This window comes from Triturus cristatus, chromosome 9 (assembly GCF_964204655.1).
Source record: "Triturus cristatus chromosome 9, aTriCri1.1, whole genome shotgun sequence".
NCBI lineage: Eukaryota > Metazoa > Chordata > Amphibia > Caudata > Salamandridae > Triturus > Triturus cristatus.
This window is the reverse complement of record NC_140592.1, coordinates 1,018,803,587-1,018,822,613: the sequence shown is the minus strand read 5'-3', so window position 1 is coordinate 1,018,822,613 and position 19,027 is coordinate 1,018,803,587. Positions and strand designations below refer to the sequence as shown.

The following is a 19,027-nucleotide window of genomic DNA, read 5'->3' as shown; positions in this document are numbered from 1 at the left end:
TCTACAAAACCAGAGTGACAATTGACCTTGGTAGCTGATTGCCGTGGAACTGTTTCACACCGGCAGCAAATGCACTTTTGAGTGATTGTTTTTCTTCAGAGGTTTTTTGATGTGTTTGACAGCTCAGTTGGCTTAAGTACGATTGGCACTGCTTCTAAATATAAGATGACCACTTTGGTGGCTTATTTAGGGCTCAACTTTTTATTTGGAAAAGTTATTTGCTCATTGTATAGAAACGCAGGAAACATTGGTGGTCTCCCAGTAAGGAACAGGGAATTTACTCCACGACTGAGCAGAACATGACTGCTGCTGCTGCTGTTACTGCAACCAAATGAGGGGAAGGACATTGACTTCCTTGCATATGAAGATCTACCTTACTTCAGCCTGGGACCAACTGTCTAGTGACCTGGCATGGGATTTGTACTACAGAGAATGCCAAGACATCCAGGATGTCTGCAATCACTTCACAGCCCGACCAAAAGCTTGGCCCACAAATAAGCTGTGACACATGATGAGATGGTGCAGAAACAGCGGTCTGCTTTCATCGTCATTCTCATGCCCCCAATGGCAATGTAGCAGCCGCACAGTGTCAAGCCACACTGTTCTCCTTGCCGTGATGTCAACGTGAGCGGGATGGTACAGTAAGCCTCTTGCTGTGGTGTGTGTGACCTCCCTTTGAACTCACACAGTGCCGCCATCTGACACATGGTATCGGTTCCCATCACAAGGTCATCTGGTGAGGAGCTGATATCACACGGTGGCAGGGAAAACGAGCTTAAAATCACTGTAAATAGTGGTTTTACAACTGGTTTTCCGAGGCTTTGAACTACTAACGTCCATTAAGGAGTGTGAAAACACACCAGGACATCAGCACCAGTCTTAGCAAGCTTTTTTGAAGGGAGGAGGGGGCTTGGGGGCAGGGTGGGGTTCAAAAGTGCCTCTTTGGTACTTCTTGGGCCCAGACCCTGCACCTCCAAGGCCCCGCTCCTTCCTGACGGTGAGATTTTTGTTCAAGTTGGCAGGTATGGTGTGCGCTTCTGTCCCACAATCTCCACCTGCGCACTGCTTGCATGACAAGGCGGCCTGTCACAACAGGATTGAAACCTTTGCACTATTGCAACCACCTACATCCTGGCCACGGGATATATGAGGACCGTACCAAGCCCGTCTCCTCCACGCTGCATCTGATGATCCTCCAGATCCACTCACTGAAGGACTTGAGTGACCTCCCCTCCCCACACCGAGTTCTATACTCTGCTTTCTTTAGGGTTAGAGCGCATGTACCCCTGTGTCTACCCATGAAGTCATGGCCATTTTGCCAAACACCCTATCAGTTGTTTCTTTTCTTTATTTGATATTCTGTTGGTGCTGGGGCCATTCAGGTATTTACATAGGTTTAATACCTACTGTTCTGTAACTGTATGATTGTAATGTGGCAGCAATGAGAATGTCTTTCTTCATGACCATGTCTGTTGTTTTATAACTTCTAAAGTTACAAATGCCAATAAAAACAAATCGCCACTCGAGCCTTGAACCATCTGGTCTAGATGCAAGAATGCGGCGAGCTGTTCCTCAATAGGAAAACGCACCTGCAGGATACTCTCCAAATAGAGCTCTGCGCTGTAGCTTCTTCCATTACAATCATAGGAGAGACCAGGCAGCTGCATCCCAGCATGGCCAGTGCACAAGATGGGTATCTGTCTTTGGCCAGCTAACCAACCTTCAAACGAGTACATTGAACTGCAAGCCCTTTGCTCATTTAGAAACGATACCCTGATATTGGCTAGAGTTTTGCTGTCATGAATGTATTGCTGCAGCCAGCATGAACAGTATATTCCGAGAATGTACTTGATATAGGGTATCTGCAGATCCTTCCCAGGATATTATTAATGCAACTGAAATGTCATAAAATGATTACACATAGGCCTCAACGTAATAAAGCCTGATCTCTAATAGAAAAGAATTAACACACCTTCACATCCTATTTCTTAATAGCGATGCATATGCTTGCTTCAACTAGACTTTCTACCCCCACCACATCCACCACCACCAAACATAAGCCATGACTGTTCGTCCCTCTACCTCCTGTAAGTTAGTCTAAAAAGAATATATCTGACAAATTCATTTAGCTTCTAGTAATAATTAGCATCTGTAGTTCTACAAAGGGCAGCAATACTTGTCAAAGGGATTAGCCTCATGGCCAGAATCCACAGACCCTGGAGAACTAGCCTGGCACGCATTATCTCCACCAGAGAGTATTTCTCTCATTTGCAGACACTGGTCCTATGCTAGCCCAAAAAAGATCTTGGCCATCTCATCTATTGGCTAGTGCACCTACCCAGACAGATAAATTGGGCTCCTATATATTGGTCTCTCACAAATGTGTGTTTCCTTTAAAAAAAACTTCAGTTGCTGTTCTCAAATGTAAGACTCATTGGGCGGATTTGCTTGTCACCCAAGAAAACAGAAAAGACTCTGTGATATTTTTTGGAACGTTTATAAAAAAGAGAGTAAGACCATGAAAAACGCTTTGCTAGTTGACTAGGCCTTCTTTTTTGTATGTGCCTTCTCATCTAATCACCTGATTAATTCAATTGCTTGGAGAGAGCAATTCCCCAAATCCACAATGATGGAATGATAGGGACGCTTGTACAGTGTAAATTAATGAGCTAGCCATCACAAGGTTGATCCTATGGAGCGAGAGGCAATTGTTTGGGACAGTAACAGACTGAGTGAAAATGAAAACGTTATAGCCCCCAGCTCAGATGAATAGATAACATGTAAGCCCTTTCCTAAAATTAAAGGAAATTCCTTTCAAGCCTGAGCTGCATGGGTGCAGACTTGAAATCAGGAGTCCCACAACTATGAAACATTGTGTTCCCCACCATGGCAAGACCAAATTAATTTGAGGACACTAGTCCTTACCCACATACACAAACACATTTGTTGGCATTGATGATGTTTTTTAGGTGGCAGGGAGCTACTATTTATAGGGCCTGATTGGCAAACCTTCGTGTATGAGTAAATGTGACTCACTCTAGTAATGCTACTTGCTTACTAATGAGTTTCAAGAATGAGCCAAATGTACTCTTGACTTACTCCTGGAATTCAGGAGTACCATGAGACTAAGTCACAGCAAAATCTTTGTGAATCTGCTCCCACGAATTTTGTGCGCTGAGCAGGACATCATAAGTGGAAATCTGATGTTAATGGGCCATGGTAGCAGCCATGTGCCTCTAGAGGTTCGTTCAAACTAGCTGGCTCCTTTCTTAATGCTCTCCCCTGTATGTTGACGTATATTAAGTTTATGGATGCATTTTTTATGAAGTTACTGAAAGATTTGACTATAGTAGAATTGTTTTCATTGACTAAAGCATCAGTTACCAAGGATTTATTATCAGAGTGGCATATAGGAATAGGAGATTAAATTAATCTTTTTTTTACCACAGCATAACTGTTCAATGAATAGAAGAAAATCCGTATGTCATTGTTCTCTAGCCACCTACAAACACGGAGGGAGGTGGTTCACATAGGGATTGCTACTTACTTTTTTTTCAAGTGTTCAGTTGTAGCAGGTTTCCAGTCATTACCCCTTGATTCTGGCTATACAGTGGCATACTATTCTGTGCTCCCATCGAATGATGTTTCAATGTGGTCCATTTCTGTGGTAAGCAATAATAGGGCCGTTTTTTGTTAAACAGTAAAAACCTTGTGGGTAAACCTAGACATCTGGAAAAAAAAAATGAATGTGTGTCCTCATGTAACGTAACTGGTGCTATGTAAAGCGCTCTGATACCTGATTGGATTTGGGTCAAGTTCGCGCTATATAAAAGTCTGCAAAAAAAAAATCTGTAGCCCCAGTTAGGGCCTGCAGAGTGTTTCCAGTCATCTCATTCTCTTCCAAGCTCCTCAGGTGAAGTTGCTGACAGGTGATTGACTGACAATTCAGATGATTTAATTCCATTAGGGTTGATTCATCCTTCCAAACTTCTGATACACTGAGTACCATTAAAGCAGGTTATAGTGAAGTATGACTTTTTTTTTATTTCTTATGTATTAAGAGAGGGCTGAATGTGGGTGCATCTCATGAAATAGAATGGTAATGTGATGACTTAATATCAGAGGGATTTAGGAGAGTTGTGTCAATGATAGATGGAACCCATTCTGTTGCTCTGGTTATTTCTTCTGGAATATATCTCCTTGATGTGTACCTGTGTTTGCCCGCGCTTGATTCCACCTCAATTTTAACACTTGTTATTTGCTGTGTCATGAATTTAAAAACTATAGTAACAAACGATAAATAAAAAATAAGTTATTCATTTTGTGTTTTTCTCTTTTTTGCATTCTAGGGTGTACTTTCTAGTCATCAGATGCCAATTTCCACCCAGGGTTCTGTGTCAGAGAGCTCTGGTGCCCACTGGATGGGGCCCTTGCCACCAAACAGCCAAAAGATGGGATCCCAGAAGCCAACTGCAGCGCAGATCTCTTCCCAGCACATCCCAAAACCACCTGTCAATCACAAGCAGGTCTTGCTTCGGAAAACAGCCTTGCAGCGCCCAGGAAGGTAAGTTCCTGCTAGGGAATTCCAACACAAGTCTATGAATACAAGGACCCAGTGGAGAGGCACTTTATTGCTAACTACTTTATCGAGGCTTAAGCTTGTGTTCAAGGCTGAAGCCATTGTCTATTAAGGGTGTCAGCATGAAGCACTTGCAGATGAATTTAGATGAGAGAGTAAAAAAGTCTGAATAAATCACATGTTTGATGAGAAACCTATGAAACGAAATTTATAAATTAATCAATAAGAGGGCTTCTAACGATTGGCAGTTTTGTGGTACTGTCGTCACATATGTCTGAGTTTTAATATATAGTCATCAATCCAACACTTACCTCTGTCATTCTCATTCGTGCTAAGCGCTGTACTAACATAACACACATTGGTTTTCTCTTTGTTGTCAGTAAAGAGTTGCATGATCTATCCAGTTCTTGGTACTTGTCTGTTTGACCACAGATCGTCTGCCTTCATCTGTTCGACTTTATGCCTAGTGCTGTGGATGCATCTAACAGATTCAGTCTGCATTAGCTAAGCACTAAACTCTAGCCAAGCTGGATTTTGAGTCAGTAACCAAAATTAATAAGGATGTTATGTTCACTTTGCTTACTAGTAATTCATAGGTTGCCCTTTTGACTGTGTCTATGTAAACACACCAGAAGGCCACTAGTGAAGATTGTAGATTCATGATCATATGTCTCTTGGCACCTGGAGCCAAAGTGACCCATTCCGAGACCTTCATTGATTGCTGTGATGCCTAGACTATCAGGGCCCACCAGCATGATTTTTTATTACAACTTGGAAATGCAAGTCTCCTGGTCTGAATTGAGAATATCAGTCTATTTAGCACACCCATAAAATGATCCTAATCTTTGGCAATTGTCACCTCCACCTTTCCCACATGGTAAGAGAATGCTGAATTATGGAAAGGACTGAGCAGTTAAAAGTGTGTGCTGATAAAAGCCAGTTCAATACCTGGTGATATAATTTAATTCCATCACATTATTACTATTAACTGGTTGGAAATTGTATCTGCATCCTAATCGTTACTTCGGGACACCGGACTCGCTTTTCTCCATTCCTGATTCACATACCGTGCTTGATTGTTCGATGGGTACATTATCACAGGGACCACCCTTTTGTGCCCACGTGGACCAGGGTTACTAGTACTTATATGCGAACAATGTCCACAGTGGGACTCTTTTCAAAACCATGAGCCACCCTCTACCTTCGTTTGTGGACGCTCGCATTCAATGTATTCACTCATAAATTCCGAGTGTTATCTACACACTTCGGGTTTTTTTCCAATGTAACAGGGAATTAAACAATTTTTGTTTGAGAAAATGATGACAATGGTTTCTTTGGTTATTTATCTGTATTATTTGTCAGAACATATTTCTTATCATATGCAGGTGACAATATACTTAATAGCATAACTTCAGGCGACGCAGTGCTCTAGTGTGAAGAACATATACAATATATACACAAAAGACACAAAACAAAAAGTTCACTGGTTCTATGTATGGATGATAAAGAAATGCAAGTATAACATCACAGAAAGTCAACTAATCAATAGTCCAAGCAGCCAAGTGAAACACATGTCGACGTCCGGAAAAGGGAGCAGCCATGGGTCCTTGCTTTGCACTGAATCTAGCATATCTCGTGGTAGGTAAATTTCAGGAGGATACCATATATCATCCGAGTAATCCATTCAAAGATAAGACCAGGGAATGGAAGAGATATTTTGACAACATTTTTTATGATTTAGCGTGGTAATGAGGATGATCTGAATAGATTCATAGATTGGCTCAACTCACAAAGTGAGGACTTGAAATTCACAGCTGAATATAGTCGTACAGAAGTAAGTTATCTAGACCTTCTTGTCAGGCACGATGGGGGACTCTTATACACGACCCTATACGGAAAACCTACAGACACTAACGCACTACTACGACACAACAGCCATCACTCCAGGGCACTTAGAGATAATCTGTCCTATGGTCAATTTTTGCGTCTCAGGAGATCATGCAAACTGAAAGAAGATTTCTTAACAGAGGCTGAGTTACTCATGAAGAAATTACTGGAGAAAGGGAATCCCCAAGAAAATAGTGAAAAGAGTTTTGTCCCAGAGAGGCAACACTAGCCCCCAGAGCGAGATCAGCAAATGAGAGAACAGTGATGGTCAGCACTTTTTCACCAGACAGCAATGATATTCAGAAAATCATTCACAAGAATTGGACATTAGTAAATCAGACATGCAAAGAACTACCATTGTTTGCATTTAAACGCAACAAAAGTATTAGGGACCATGTGGTCAGAGCATACAGAGACCCTCCAAAGAATGACAATATTAGAGCAGAATTGGGCTTACCGACACTGGTCGGTCATCACAAATGTGCAGGCTGTGTAGCTTGCACTTTCACCAGTAACACCAAAACATTGGATACCAATAACAAACAGTGTATTTTGAAAGCATTCTCAAACTGTAACACCAAAAATGTAATTTATGTGCTTAAATATCCGTGTATGAAATTGGGACAAATTTCACAGTTGGTGAAACAACGCTCAGCATCGCAGCAGAATAAGATGCAACGTGGAAGGTGCACCCCTGATTAGACATTATCAAGATCTGCCACATACGGAGAATGATTTGTACTGGCAGGTGGTGGAAGTAGTCACGATGGACAACAGAGGAGGAAACATCAGCAATATACTGAACCTCAGAGAATGTAAATGGATGGATTTACTCAAAAGCACACACACTGGGCTTAATGACGTAGATGATTTGAGACGTCTTTCCATTTTCCCTGTACAATAACATGAGACATTGTTAAGACTGCATGAGGACCATTTCATGTGTTATGTATATCACTATCTATAATATGTACCATATCGCACTGAGTTGATATTAGACATGTAAGGATGTAAGTGATTTGGTGGATGTGGGGTTGCACAACCTTGGGAATATAAATAATAACACAGAGTCTGGCAGAAACATCCTTATGGCTTAGGGTTGCCACCCATTAGACGGTTGACTATTTCTATAACGAACTATACTTTCTAAGGGGGTGAATGGTTTTTATCCCCCCCCTTTTTTGGTTTCCTTCCCCCGCACCTTTTGTTTACATCATGCACTCAAGCATCAACAGAGTGGGCACTGGACTTTAGACATAGGTATTGGTACTTAGACTGTAGGATTGGACCACCCGAATATGGCGATGGAGGTTAGCATTCCAAAAGTGGAATGCTACGTGGATACATAGCCACTTCCGGCTCGCGTAGTACAGAACACTCTGCATTGACGGGCGATGCAGACGGACGGATGCTTGTCACACTCCTTGCTACTTGGTTAGGGGGTAGGACGCCCGGGTAGGGGGCTCGACTTGGACGATTAGCGCAAGCATGCATTATTACGGATCACGCATTGAATGTATATGTGAGAACAGATCTAGATAAGACGCCGGCTTGGAGTCTGCGAAGTTAGGACCTAAGAAAACAGTAAATTTAATTAATTCTCACAGCATACTGAGACACGCAGGAGTGTCCTGAGGCACGGGGTTGTATGGTGTTGCATGTAGACCGCCCTGTGTCTGGGATTGAGAATGGGTTACCCACATTGCTAGACGTGACACTTAGTTAACAGAATCAGAGTCACCTGTGCGGTTGTTGTGATTTACTGAGACGAGAAGACGATTGCTCCGCATTGACACTCGGCATAACATGTATGAATGCACGAGCATGTACACAGTGAATCCACGGATTGATACGCATTGATGCCTTACTGATCAGAATGTAGTAGTCGGTATATGATGAGTCTGTGTAGAACAATCCGGCTTTAGCATATAGAGGGTGCACGTGAACATAGAGAGTCTACTCGCGGACATCTCCCTGAGTTTCTTAGAGACAGACCCCCTTACCCCAACTCTGTGAGTTTTATAAGGCCATGCTCATCCTATTTAAGGGGGCCGAACCCTCTGGAGCGCCTTTGGGCCCCATGGGTTGTGGGGGGTGCCCCCAGTGGATTCCTGCTGACAGGTTGTTCCTTAGCACCATTCGGGACCCTTCAGTCCAGTGTTGAATCCGGAACGGGTCTGCCCCGAGACTGCGACCTTCCTGGACCCCATTCCAGTGATGACACTCCCAGCACGACAACGCCCCATGGTGGCGCCAACCACGTCATCCCAGACTCCGATACAGAACCAGATTGGCATCACCCAATGTGGATTCCAGCGCCACAGTACCCTCTGAGTCTGAGCCAGTACCTCCTTTCTTTGACAGACCTGGAGAGGAGTATGATTGGTGGGTATTTGTGAAGCCCTATGGATGCAACCCCCTTGAACAGGCCAAAGACAACTGGTATGAGGAACTGGCAGATGCCAGTGATCTGGACGCCTCACCTGATACTTGCCTGTATATCCTCTTAGTGTGGCTACAGAGGAGGGGTGCCTCTTTTTCTTTGGTGGTGTCCAGGGATGCCCTTGGTGGCAGTTAAAATTAATGTTTTCACAGGTGCTTCAACTGGAAGTCAGTCCCTCAGAACACCTTCTCCCCTTTAATGAAGCCCCCATTGATGTCCTGTTCGGGGCCTGGGCCAAGCCCCTCACAGGGGAGCCTTTGCACAGGACCATTGCTTCCACCATCGCCCCAATCCTGGGGACACAGCTTTCCTCACCCCCACCCCACCCCAGATAGCCTGCCACCTCCAAGGTTAAAGCTGGTGCTTTCGCTACCACACCTAGGGAATCCAAGAGGCTGGACACCTTTGGCAAGAGGATGTTCTTTCACCAGCCAAGGACTGTGGTCAGTGAACACAACGTACATTTTGGGCTGATGTACCTGCACAGTTTGGGATTCGGTTGCACACGTGCTACCCATGGTCCCACGGCAGGCCAAAGCCCTATTGTCACAGGCTATTGCAGTTAGCAGAGATGTAGCACTGTTCACTGCACACTGGACACCACTGACTTGCTAAGCAGAACAGTGTATCATCAGTGGCACTCAGATGCAATGCATGGTTGAGGTCCACTGTTTTTTGGGGGAATGTCCATGAATCACTTATGGACATGCCCTTATATGGCCCACGTCTCTTAGGCAATAAGGCAAACTCGCTGCTGGACCATGAAACACGTGCAGGCCACTTTAGTTTGCCTTTGTACCATCACCCAGGTGGTGCAGGATCCGCCATCCCCTGCTCCACTGGCTGTCCATAAGATCAGGCAAGTGGGTATTTCAGATTGTTCCGTGGGTTTACTCCACCCTCTTTTTAGAAACCCTGCTGTCCATGCCATTATCTTTCAACAGCTACGCAAATGAATGATGGACGGAATGCTGAATAAATCATACATTCACCCCCAGTCAAGAGATCTGGGTTAATCCAGCGTTCTTTTGCTCACCATGCCACCCTAGTTTACACCCAGCCATATGCAAATCAGTCTTGCCCTGTGCCTCATGATAACAGTCCAGACCGAACTGCCAAGCCAGGTCCTCCCTGGACTGGAAACAAGCATCCTGGGACCGTTTTCTGGGTATTACCCTTCATCAGCCAGGCTAGCTTGAATCCAGTGGCACCGTGAGCAAGGGACCCACGTCTGGGCATACCTATCCCACTTAGGGTGAAAAGTGCTACGCAAATAAGTAATAGCCGGAATGCTGAATAAATCATATATTCACCCCAGTCAAGAGATCTGGGTTAATCCATTTTTCTTTTGCTTACCATGCCACCCAAGTTTAGACCCAGCCATATACAAATTAGTCTTGCCCTGTGCCTCATGGGAACAGTCCACACCAAACTGCCAAGCCAGATCCTCCCTTGACTGGAAACCAGCATCCTGGGACCGGTGTCTGGGTATTACCCTTCATCAGCTAGGCTAGCTTGAATCCAGTGGCACCGTGAGCAAGGGACCCACGTCTGGGCATACCCATCCCACTTAGGGTGAAAAGTGCTAAGCAAATAAATGATGGACGGAATGTTGAATAAATCATACATTTGTTCTGCATTCTGTCCATCAATTGTGTGTCTTTTGCTTTCTCGCCCTTAGTGGGCCAGGTATGCCCAGACGTGGGTCCTGGGCTCATTGTGCCACTGGAATCAAGCTATCCTGGCTGATGAGGGGTGAAACCCCGAAACCGGTCCTAGGATGCTTGTTTCCGGTCCAGGGAGGGCCTGGCTTGGCAGTTCTGGCTGGACTGTTCCCATGACGCACAGGGTCTAGACTGATTTGCATATGCCAGGTCTAAACTGTGGTGGCATGGTGAGCAAAAGAATGATGGATTTAACCCAGATCTCTTGACTGGGGGTGAATGTTTTGATTTGTTCTGCATTCAGTCCATCAATTGTGTGTCTTTTCCTTTCTCACCCTAAGTACGCCAGGTATGCCTAGACGTGGATCCTGGGCTCACTGTGCCACTGGAATAAAGCTATCCTGCTGATGAGGGGTGAAACCACAAAACCGGTCCTAGGATGCTTGTTTCCGGTCCAGGGAGGACCTGGCTTGGCAGTTCGGGCTGGACTGTTCCCATGAGGCACAGGGTCAAGGCTGATTTACATATGTCCAGGCCTAAACTGGGGTGGCATGGTGAGCAAAAGAATGATGGATTTAACCCATATCTCTTGACTGGGGGTGAATGTTTTGATTTGTTCTGCATTCCGTCCATCATTTGTGTGTCTTATGCTTTCTGGCCCTAAGTGCGCCAGGTATGCCCAGACTTGGGTCCTGGGCTCACTGAGCCACTGGAATCAAGCTATCCTGGCTGACTGGGGGTGAATGTTTTGATTTGTTCTGCATTCAGTCCATCAGTTGTGTGTCTTTTGCTTATTATCTTTCAACTGGCTAACAAAGCACTACCTCTTCCTGCTCTGTCAGGAAATACAGTCAAAGGAGCCATTGAGAGGGTGCCGACATCAGAAGTAGGTTGTGGTTGTTATTTCCACTACTTTCTAGTGCCCAAAAAGGCTGACGGCCTCTGCTGTATTCTAGACCTGCGTCCTCTCGATTTCTTCCTGAAGAAGGAGAAATTCACGATGCTCGCATTGGCTCAGGCTCTGTCTGCTATCGACCCTGGTGACTGATGATATTGCTGGTCTTGCCGGACACCTTAGGGTGTTGAAACAGGAAGAGACCACTGCGTTGACTTGGACAATCATGTTCAGTTTGTTGTCCAAGATGAGTCTGAGGCTTCTCGCTTGTGAGAAAGGCGTAGGGGTGGGTCCAAAGTGTGTGGGCCACCAGATGGAGTCCTATGGCAAGGCATCTTTCCCAAAGACCACCACTTCGGTCTTGTCTGAGTTCAGTTTGAGGCAATTGTTTTTTATCCAGGTGGCCACTTTGTCATGCATGTGGTGAACTTGTTCCTGGTGCTGGATGTTTTGTCCGAGAGGGACAGTATCAGTTGTGTGTTATTGGCGTAAGTTAGGGTGTTTATGTTGGGGGCTCATAGGACGTCAATCAGAGGAGTCAAGTAGATGTTGAAGAGCATTGGGTTGAGTGAGGAGACTCATGGGATTCAGCAGATTAGATCTCATGGTTCAGAGGTGTGGGGGGCATGTTGACAGTTTGGGTTCGTCCGATGAGGAAGGAGCAGATCCATTCAAGGGTGTTTCCCTGGATGCCTGCTTCGTGGAGTAGTCAGATTAGGATGTAGTGGGAGATTGTGTCTAAGGCTGTTGATGGGTCTACAATGATGACGGCTGAATCCTGATTGTGTGGTGTTGAGAAGCTGGTGTTTGGCGAGGTGGTCGGAGAGGCTTTTGTGAATGGCTTTTTCCAAGACTTTGGCTGGGCAGGGAAAAAGGGATATTGGTCGGTAAATGGTGAGTTTGATTGGATCGGCAAAGGCTTTCTTTAGAAGGGCGTTAACAGCTGTGTATTTCAATGGTTCTGGAATGGTGGCTGTACTAATCGAGGTGTTGAAGATGGGGGTGAGGGCCTTGCTGATAAGGATTGCTCCTCTGTCAAAGACTTGGTGGAGGCAGGCGTCCACCGGGGCGCTGTAGTGAATGGTCTTTATGATTGTTGTGGTTTTCTCTGTGCTAATAGGATCCCATGTGTTGATCCTTAACATTAGTTAGTAGTCAATCTTACTGTCTGTGTTTAAAACTATACCGATGGCACTTTGGCTGTGTTTTGCCTCTGTCCTTTTGCGGATTGTTTGAGAGTTTTTGAGGACTTTTTAACAATATAGGATTGTATGAATATAGGACCTAGTGGAGCCTGAATGCCACAAAAAGAGACTTCTTCCTCACTGGACATATTACTGGTTAAAAAACATGAGCTCCTGCAACCACTCCTTTCAAGTGCGGTGATATTGGTAGCAAAGTCAAGGAACCTTAGGGTTATGTGCTGAAGAGTAACTTGCTACTTATTGCTAGGTAATCCATATCTTCCAGACTACCAACTCCGCACTCAAGCTTTTACACAAGTCCCATATTTATCATCTATAGAAGAAAAAGCAACCATTGCTAAAACAGTCAATAGATCTAAAATAGTCTATGGTAATGTAATGAATGCCCTGATGTTCTCCTCTTTGCAACAATTGGGTCGGCTGCTGGTGTCCTCTCAAAATTATTTTAAGCACAGACCGTGACTTACAAGTCACTTTTTTGTAACACGCCTGACTTGTTAAAGCACTGCTTTACACTTCACTGCCCCAAGAGAGTTTTGAGGTAATCAGGTAAATATTTTCTCCCTTATCCCCCCCCCTCCACACAGGAGGAGCCTCATCAAGATGGCCGCTCGGAGCTAATGCTCCGTGGTGAACCCTGTCACCAGCTTCCTGTGCGGCGTTCCGCCGCGCTGTTATCCTACCTAAAACAACGATTCTGCAACCGGAATGCAGGCGGATCACCTGAAGCTCAAAATCGCCCTTCTCCAATCTTGCATCGCAGAGAAATGAGCCGCGACGTCCCTGCCACCGAATATGCCAAGATGGCTCCTGGGGAACTGTGAGACCACACCTGGTGGTCGAAAGAAGTGCTCTGCGATGCAGCTGACCTCCATTTATCCAGCCGACAGTGCCCCCCCTGAAAACGTTATCTGCACCTATCGTAAGACCTGTTTGCAGATCGGAGAGAACTACCTTGCGGCATATAAAACACAAGACAGCGGCTCAGATCGATCTGCGCTTGCCGTGACAGAGAAGGTGTGTGGAAGCAAGTGATCACTCACCTCGGCTTGACGGTGGCTGGCCGGGACATCGAGACTGGAGCGCATACCGCCAAGACCAGACGCGTACAACCAGGCAGACTACGGTAGCCTGATCGTGAAGTTCGATCCGGCAGCGGAGTGAATTTGCGGCCGCAGAGTAATTGAGACACAGCAGGATCAGTGCTTTAAATGGGGAAAAATAAGTGCAGGTACTCATTAAAATGAGCTAGAGGTGTGTCGAGTGGGCGGGGCTAGGGGCGTGGCTAAGAGCAAGACATGATGATACATATGATCTATAACAGTAAATAAAAGCATAAATCATTGAATTACTTCATAAGTGCAAAAGTATTTCCGTATATATATTTATTTACTTACCATAATTAAAGTTAACAATAAACACAACAGATTTTGAACTCTGCACTAATTTGTGTTAAAATGTCATTTTTAAGCCCAGATTTCACAACTGAACAAATATCTGGTACTTTTAACTGGGGAAAAAGTGCCAATCCTAACTTCAGCTGTCACCTCACCTTTTTACATCCCTCCCGCCCCTTCCTTCTATGTTCATCATCTCGTTTTCCCCCAGCCAGATCCATTGGCAGTTGTCAGGGGAGCTCCTTTCTGGAGTGCTGCAGCGTTCCCTGCTATGCATTGCTCTTTGGGGACGGCTACCTTCATACCCATGGATCCCTTGCTGTTATGTAAATGCAGGGATTAGTGTTGATGGGGCACACAAAGGGAAGCAGCTTCTGCGCTGAAAAAAATAAAGCATTTCCAGCTGAATGGTCGTTACATACCTAATCAACAGTGCAAGGTCTGGCTAGACCCTGCTCTGTTAATCACAGCGTGACGTGACGCAAGCCCTCTCAAACCCCTGCAGTGTGAGGAAATACAAAGGGGCACCTCAGGACTTTACCAGCGTCTCTGCAAAAGTCGACTTCATGGCAGTGTTATTGCGAGATCCGGAGTCAGAGAGGCATCTGTCCTGCATTGGAGGGGATACTGACCCTGAGCCTGACGTGACATCAATCAGGGTACCGGTACTCTCCCTGACTAAAGAAAAGTGCCGCCACTGAGGGCTAGAAAATTTGGAAGTGCCAGTACTCAGTACCGGTGAGTACCGGCCCATTTAAAGCACTGAGCAGGATCCGTAACTGCGGTCGGACAACCGTGACATCAAATGGCCCAACGGCGGCCGGAGCTCCCTCCTTCCATGCGGCACGGTAATTGCGAGGGAGTGGGAAGTATTTTTGAACGCTGCTCTCTCAACACGCTATATGCAGGGGCTGTGTCGATCGCGCGCTATGGCGGCTGTCCAGTGACACGGAAAACAGCTGGATGCAGCGTTGTAGTGCATCGCGTAATGTAAAGAACTGCCAAGTTTGGTCGGAATGGCACTGCATACGCGACAAAGCTTTCTTGGGGACTTCGATGAACAGCGCCGCTGGAGTTGCTTAAACATTATTGTGTGGGAAGCCTGCGAGGTAGTGGAGGCAGATGGCCATCAACAGTGCAGTGTACTCAGCAGTGAGGGAATAGGCCGCACTGCAGACAGATACCGAACTGAGCCTGAGTGGTCGTGCTGAGCTCTGTTACCTGAAGTCCGGGAGGAGCTGTGACCCACAAAGGAGGCCCGCACTTCCAACGAGAGGGTCTGCGATTCCAGTGACTGCGCCAGTAACCAGTAAAGACAATAGGCGAGTGGAACCACTGTGCGGTGTGCGTCAAAGGTGGGGACAGTGAGCAGAAATTTGTGTGGAGAGCGGCAGGAGGGTGCATTTGTCTGAACAATAGAAACCCCTGTGCATAAAATACTAAAGTGCAGTATGGGGAGGTCTGATAAACAACTTTTCAAGCTCTCTTTTGAATCACGCCGCACATTTCGGCCGGCGGGCGAGCACTCCGATATTGAGCAGGAGATGAGCCAACCACATGCCTCTTCACTAGTGGCCACCCTCTCTACAGCCAAGTTGCCCTGGCGCGGAGAGCGTCCCCGGAACCCAACTGGACTGTGGACTCATTGTCTTTGACCTTTGGAGGACCCCCTGATGTTTTTACCTTCCCCATTGCCGGTAGGCTTGTCTTTGTCTGTTTGCCAGCTTCTAGCTCAACTCCACTCCCCCACCTCCCTCTATGCTCCTTGGGACTTGTTTTTGTTTAATCTCTTCCCTATGTAACCGATGTTATTCGGTGTTTACTGATGTTATCCTATGTAACCGACAGCGAAGCCCTAGCAACATGGCCGACACCTGGTGGAGCTACCCTGGTAGCTTTAGAGGAGATAGGATGTGGATCTCCCCCTTGGCCTTCACCTACCCTCCGGACCTGGGCACTGTTTCTCGTCTCACCGCTTATCTGCTCCATAGGACTAGTTTTTATGTTATTTACTGTCCCAGTAACCGATGTAATTATGTATCTCCGTTATGCTATGCTCTAGTAACTGATGTAACTATGTTACTCTGTTCCTTTCTAATGCTCTTTTCTGAGACCTGAGCAACATGGCTGATGCCCGGTAGAGCTGCTAGACAGCTATAGAGGAGATTGGCCCTGGTTCACCCCCTTGACCGTCACCTTCCCAGCCGGACATTGGGCATAGTTCTCCATGTCTCCCTGCTGTGTCTACTTTCTACCTAACTGACCTTACCACCGCCTGTTGAGACCTTGCTTTTTGACCGATGCCCGGTGGAGCTACCTTGATAGCTATAGAGAAGATGGGCTGTGGACTTCCCCCCGGCCGTCACCTACCCAGTCGGACTTTGGGCAGACTTTCCTTCGTCTCTACGCCATATCTCCCTCCCACCTGTTTACCTCACCCTTCTACGTTCCTTTCATCTTGTCTTCTATGCTCTTTAATGCTTGCAACAGATGTAATTTGTAACTGATGTATCTTTGTAACAATGTGGAACCTCATGTAAAGCGTTCTGATACCTCCGGGTCTAGCCAGAGCTATATAAAACTCAAATAAATAAAAAAATACAAAGAAAAGTGGGGGCAAGTCCTTCTTGGTCATCACCAGATTTTTGTGGAATACCTTTTAAGATGATTTGGAACAAATACACACTTCTTTTCCATTTTAGAAGGCGCTAAAGGCTTTTTTTGTTGTGAGGAACTTTCCTCCTATTAGAGATAGCATTTTGTCGCCCTTTGTAGAGTTTTCGGTGCTGTAGAAATCTTTCTTTGATTGATAGAGTAGGCAAATGAGAGTTTGGACAACTGCCCATTGTACCTGTTGTGTCATAATTGCTGGAGGCATGGCTGTTGTTACCTTCATGCACGCAGACTGAGATGTGAAGAAGAGCCCAGGTGGCTGCATTCATGCCAGACCTTGATTCAGGGCAAACATCTTGCAGTCAGTCATGCCATCCACATACTCCCACTCTATGTACCTAGTAGGACATGCAGAAATGCTAGAGTTCACCAGGGTCCAATCACAGGATTCAGAATCTTTTTCTCTTTCAAAATGTTTCCACGCCCTGGAAAACTCCACAATTTGAAGATATTGAACCTTGACCTCCACTTTTACTAGTTTCATCATTGTCTCGCTTTCCGCATGAACGGCCCCTCTGGAACCCAGACACACAGTAATAACATCACCTCTAATGAACCCAAATCCTCATGCCAACTTCTTGTTCAAATACAGACTGACCTCCTTTCTCCATAAAAGGCATTGCCAGAGATGGTAATCCCTCATCTTTGCCCATACTTGGAGTTCAGTTATTTATTGAGTGACTTTCAGCATAGGTTCTTATCAAAGACGGGTCTGAAAACACTCTACTGGTGATTTAAAGAAACAGCGTTGCTTACTCACCTGGCAACAGCTGTAAGCACATGTTAAGCAGTTTTCATATAATCCACATTTGCCAAATCTTCAGCCTCTTAACGCTTTAAGTTCTCCTGCCTCCAAATGGCCTACGAGGCGATGTCAGAGTCTTCATACTGCAATATTTGTGACCCTTCTGTTTCTTGTCTGGATTGCATGTTTTCTGATCTAGAATCTGTCACTTTTTAACCCTCCTTCTATTCTATTGTCCTCTAACCCACTGTCCTTGTGTGTGGTTTTACCAAAGTGACGTCACTCGGAATGTGTTTGTTGGGACCATATCTTCCTGATGCCTTGTTTTCCCTGTCCGACAAAAGTAAATGTTTCAGAAACTTTATTATTTTCCCAAGGTTCTCTCTTTGCTTGCTCATTGTCTAAGGGCTTACTAGATTTATAGAAGTGGACGGGGCAGAACAGATAGACAGACTGATGAACAAAATACCTACAGGTGCACATCTTTTCAAGGATAAATGACCAGGAAGGGACATAGATTTCCTGTTTGTAAAGGAAAAGCTGGTGCTGCAGTATTTCTTCAGCAATGGGCCAGTCATCTGTGAAAGGGATATCTCTGCTGTCTGTCCTGGGTGAGTGATAGATCCTGCTGCCTGTGGGAAGTGAGAATAGCTCTAAGGCTGTGGCAAGTGAGAGGGAGCTGTTCTGTCCTGCCGAGGAGAGGTAGCTCTGATGTCTGCCCCTAACTTGGTATCAGTCAGTTGATCAAGGAATAGCTCAGCTGTCTCTAACAAGTAATTGTTTGGCCTATTGTTGTCTTCAGCCTCATGACAGCCTTTCCCCTGTCCTTCAGATGGTGTGCTCCCAAAATTCTACCCAGCAGCAGGAACATGTTGGGCCTTTTTGCTCCATATCAATAATATATGTTTATCTACAGGTGTAGGCAAGCCTTCCTGCTATCTTGCTAAACAGTATATTTACCTGCCTAGCCCAAAATGTGAAAAAAGGTGACCGGAGAGAGAACTAAGGAATGTTCTATTACTTACCGGTAATCTTCATTACTCCAGGTCCCGTTGTCCTCGTCCCATTCATTTACATATTGGAGATAACTATTTCCCGACAGAAAAAAAGAGCAGAGGCATGCTGGGACCATAATACTGCCCCTCCCACCGGGAGTACATAAGCAGTACTCACCCAGCATCCCGTCTGTACAACCAAGCCCAGACAGGAAGGCCGGCCGCCCGGGAGGGAGGGAGGGGCGCATGAATGGGACGAGGACAACGGGACCTGGAGTAATGAAGATTACCGGTAAGTAATAGAACATTACCCCCAGGTCCCTTATGTCCTCGTCCCATTCATTTACATATTGGAGAATACCAAAGCAGAAAACCGGCCTTCCGCACCCACAAGCAACCCAGGAAACCACAACAAAAGCAGCAACCCAAGGGAGCACCGAGAAGGAGGAAAAGGGGGACCGCAGGAAACAACCGTCCCGCAACCCAGAACAGGACAGCAGGGCCAAAACCAGGACCGGAGACAACCCAGAAAAACAGAAGGCCA

The 19,027-nt window shown here is 45.8% G+C and overlaps 1 protein-coding gene across 7 annotated transcripts in view; it reads left to right on the top strand.

The window, feature by feature from the left end:
* Nucleotides 1-19,027, top strand: part of TTLL5 (tubulin tyrosine ligase like 5) — a 1,306,640-nt gene that overhangs the window by 1,215,338 nt on the left and 72,275 nt on the right. For all 7 annotated transcript variants that reach the window (XM_085626706.1, XM_085626705.1, XM_085626700.1 and 4 more), the window contains one exon: nucleotides 4,350-4,564. In XM_085626706.1, coding sequence (XP_085482832.1) covers nucleotides 4,350-4,564 — 215 coding nt within the window. The remainder of the gene's footprint in view (nucleotides 1-4,349; nucleotides 4,565-19,027) is intronic.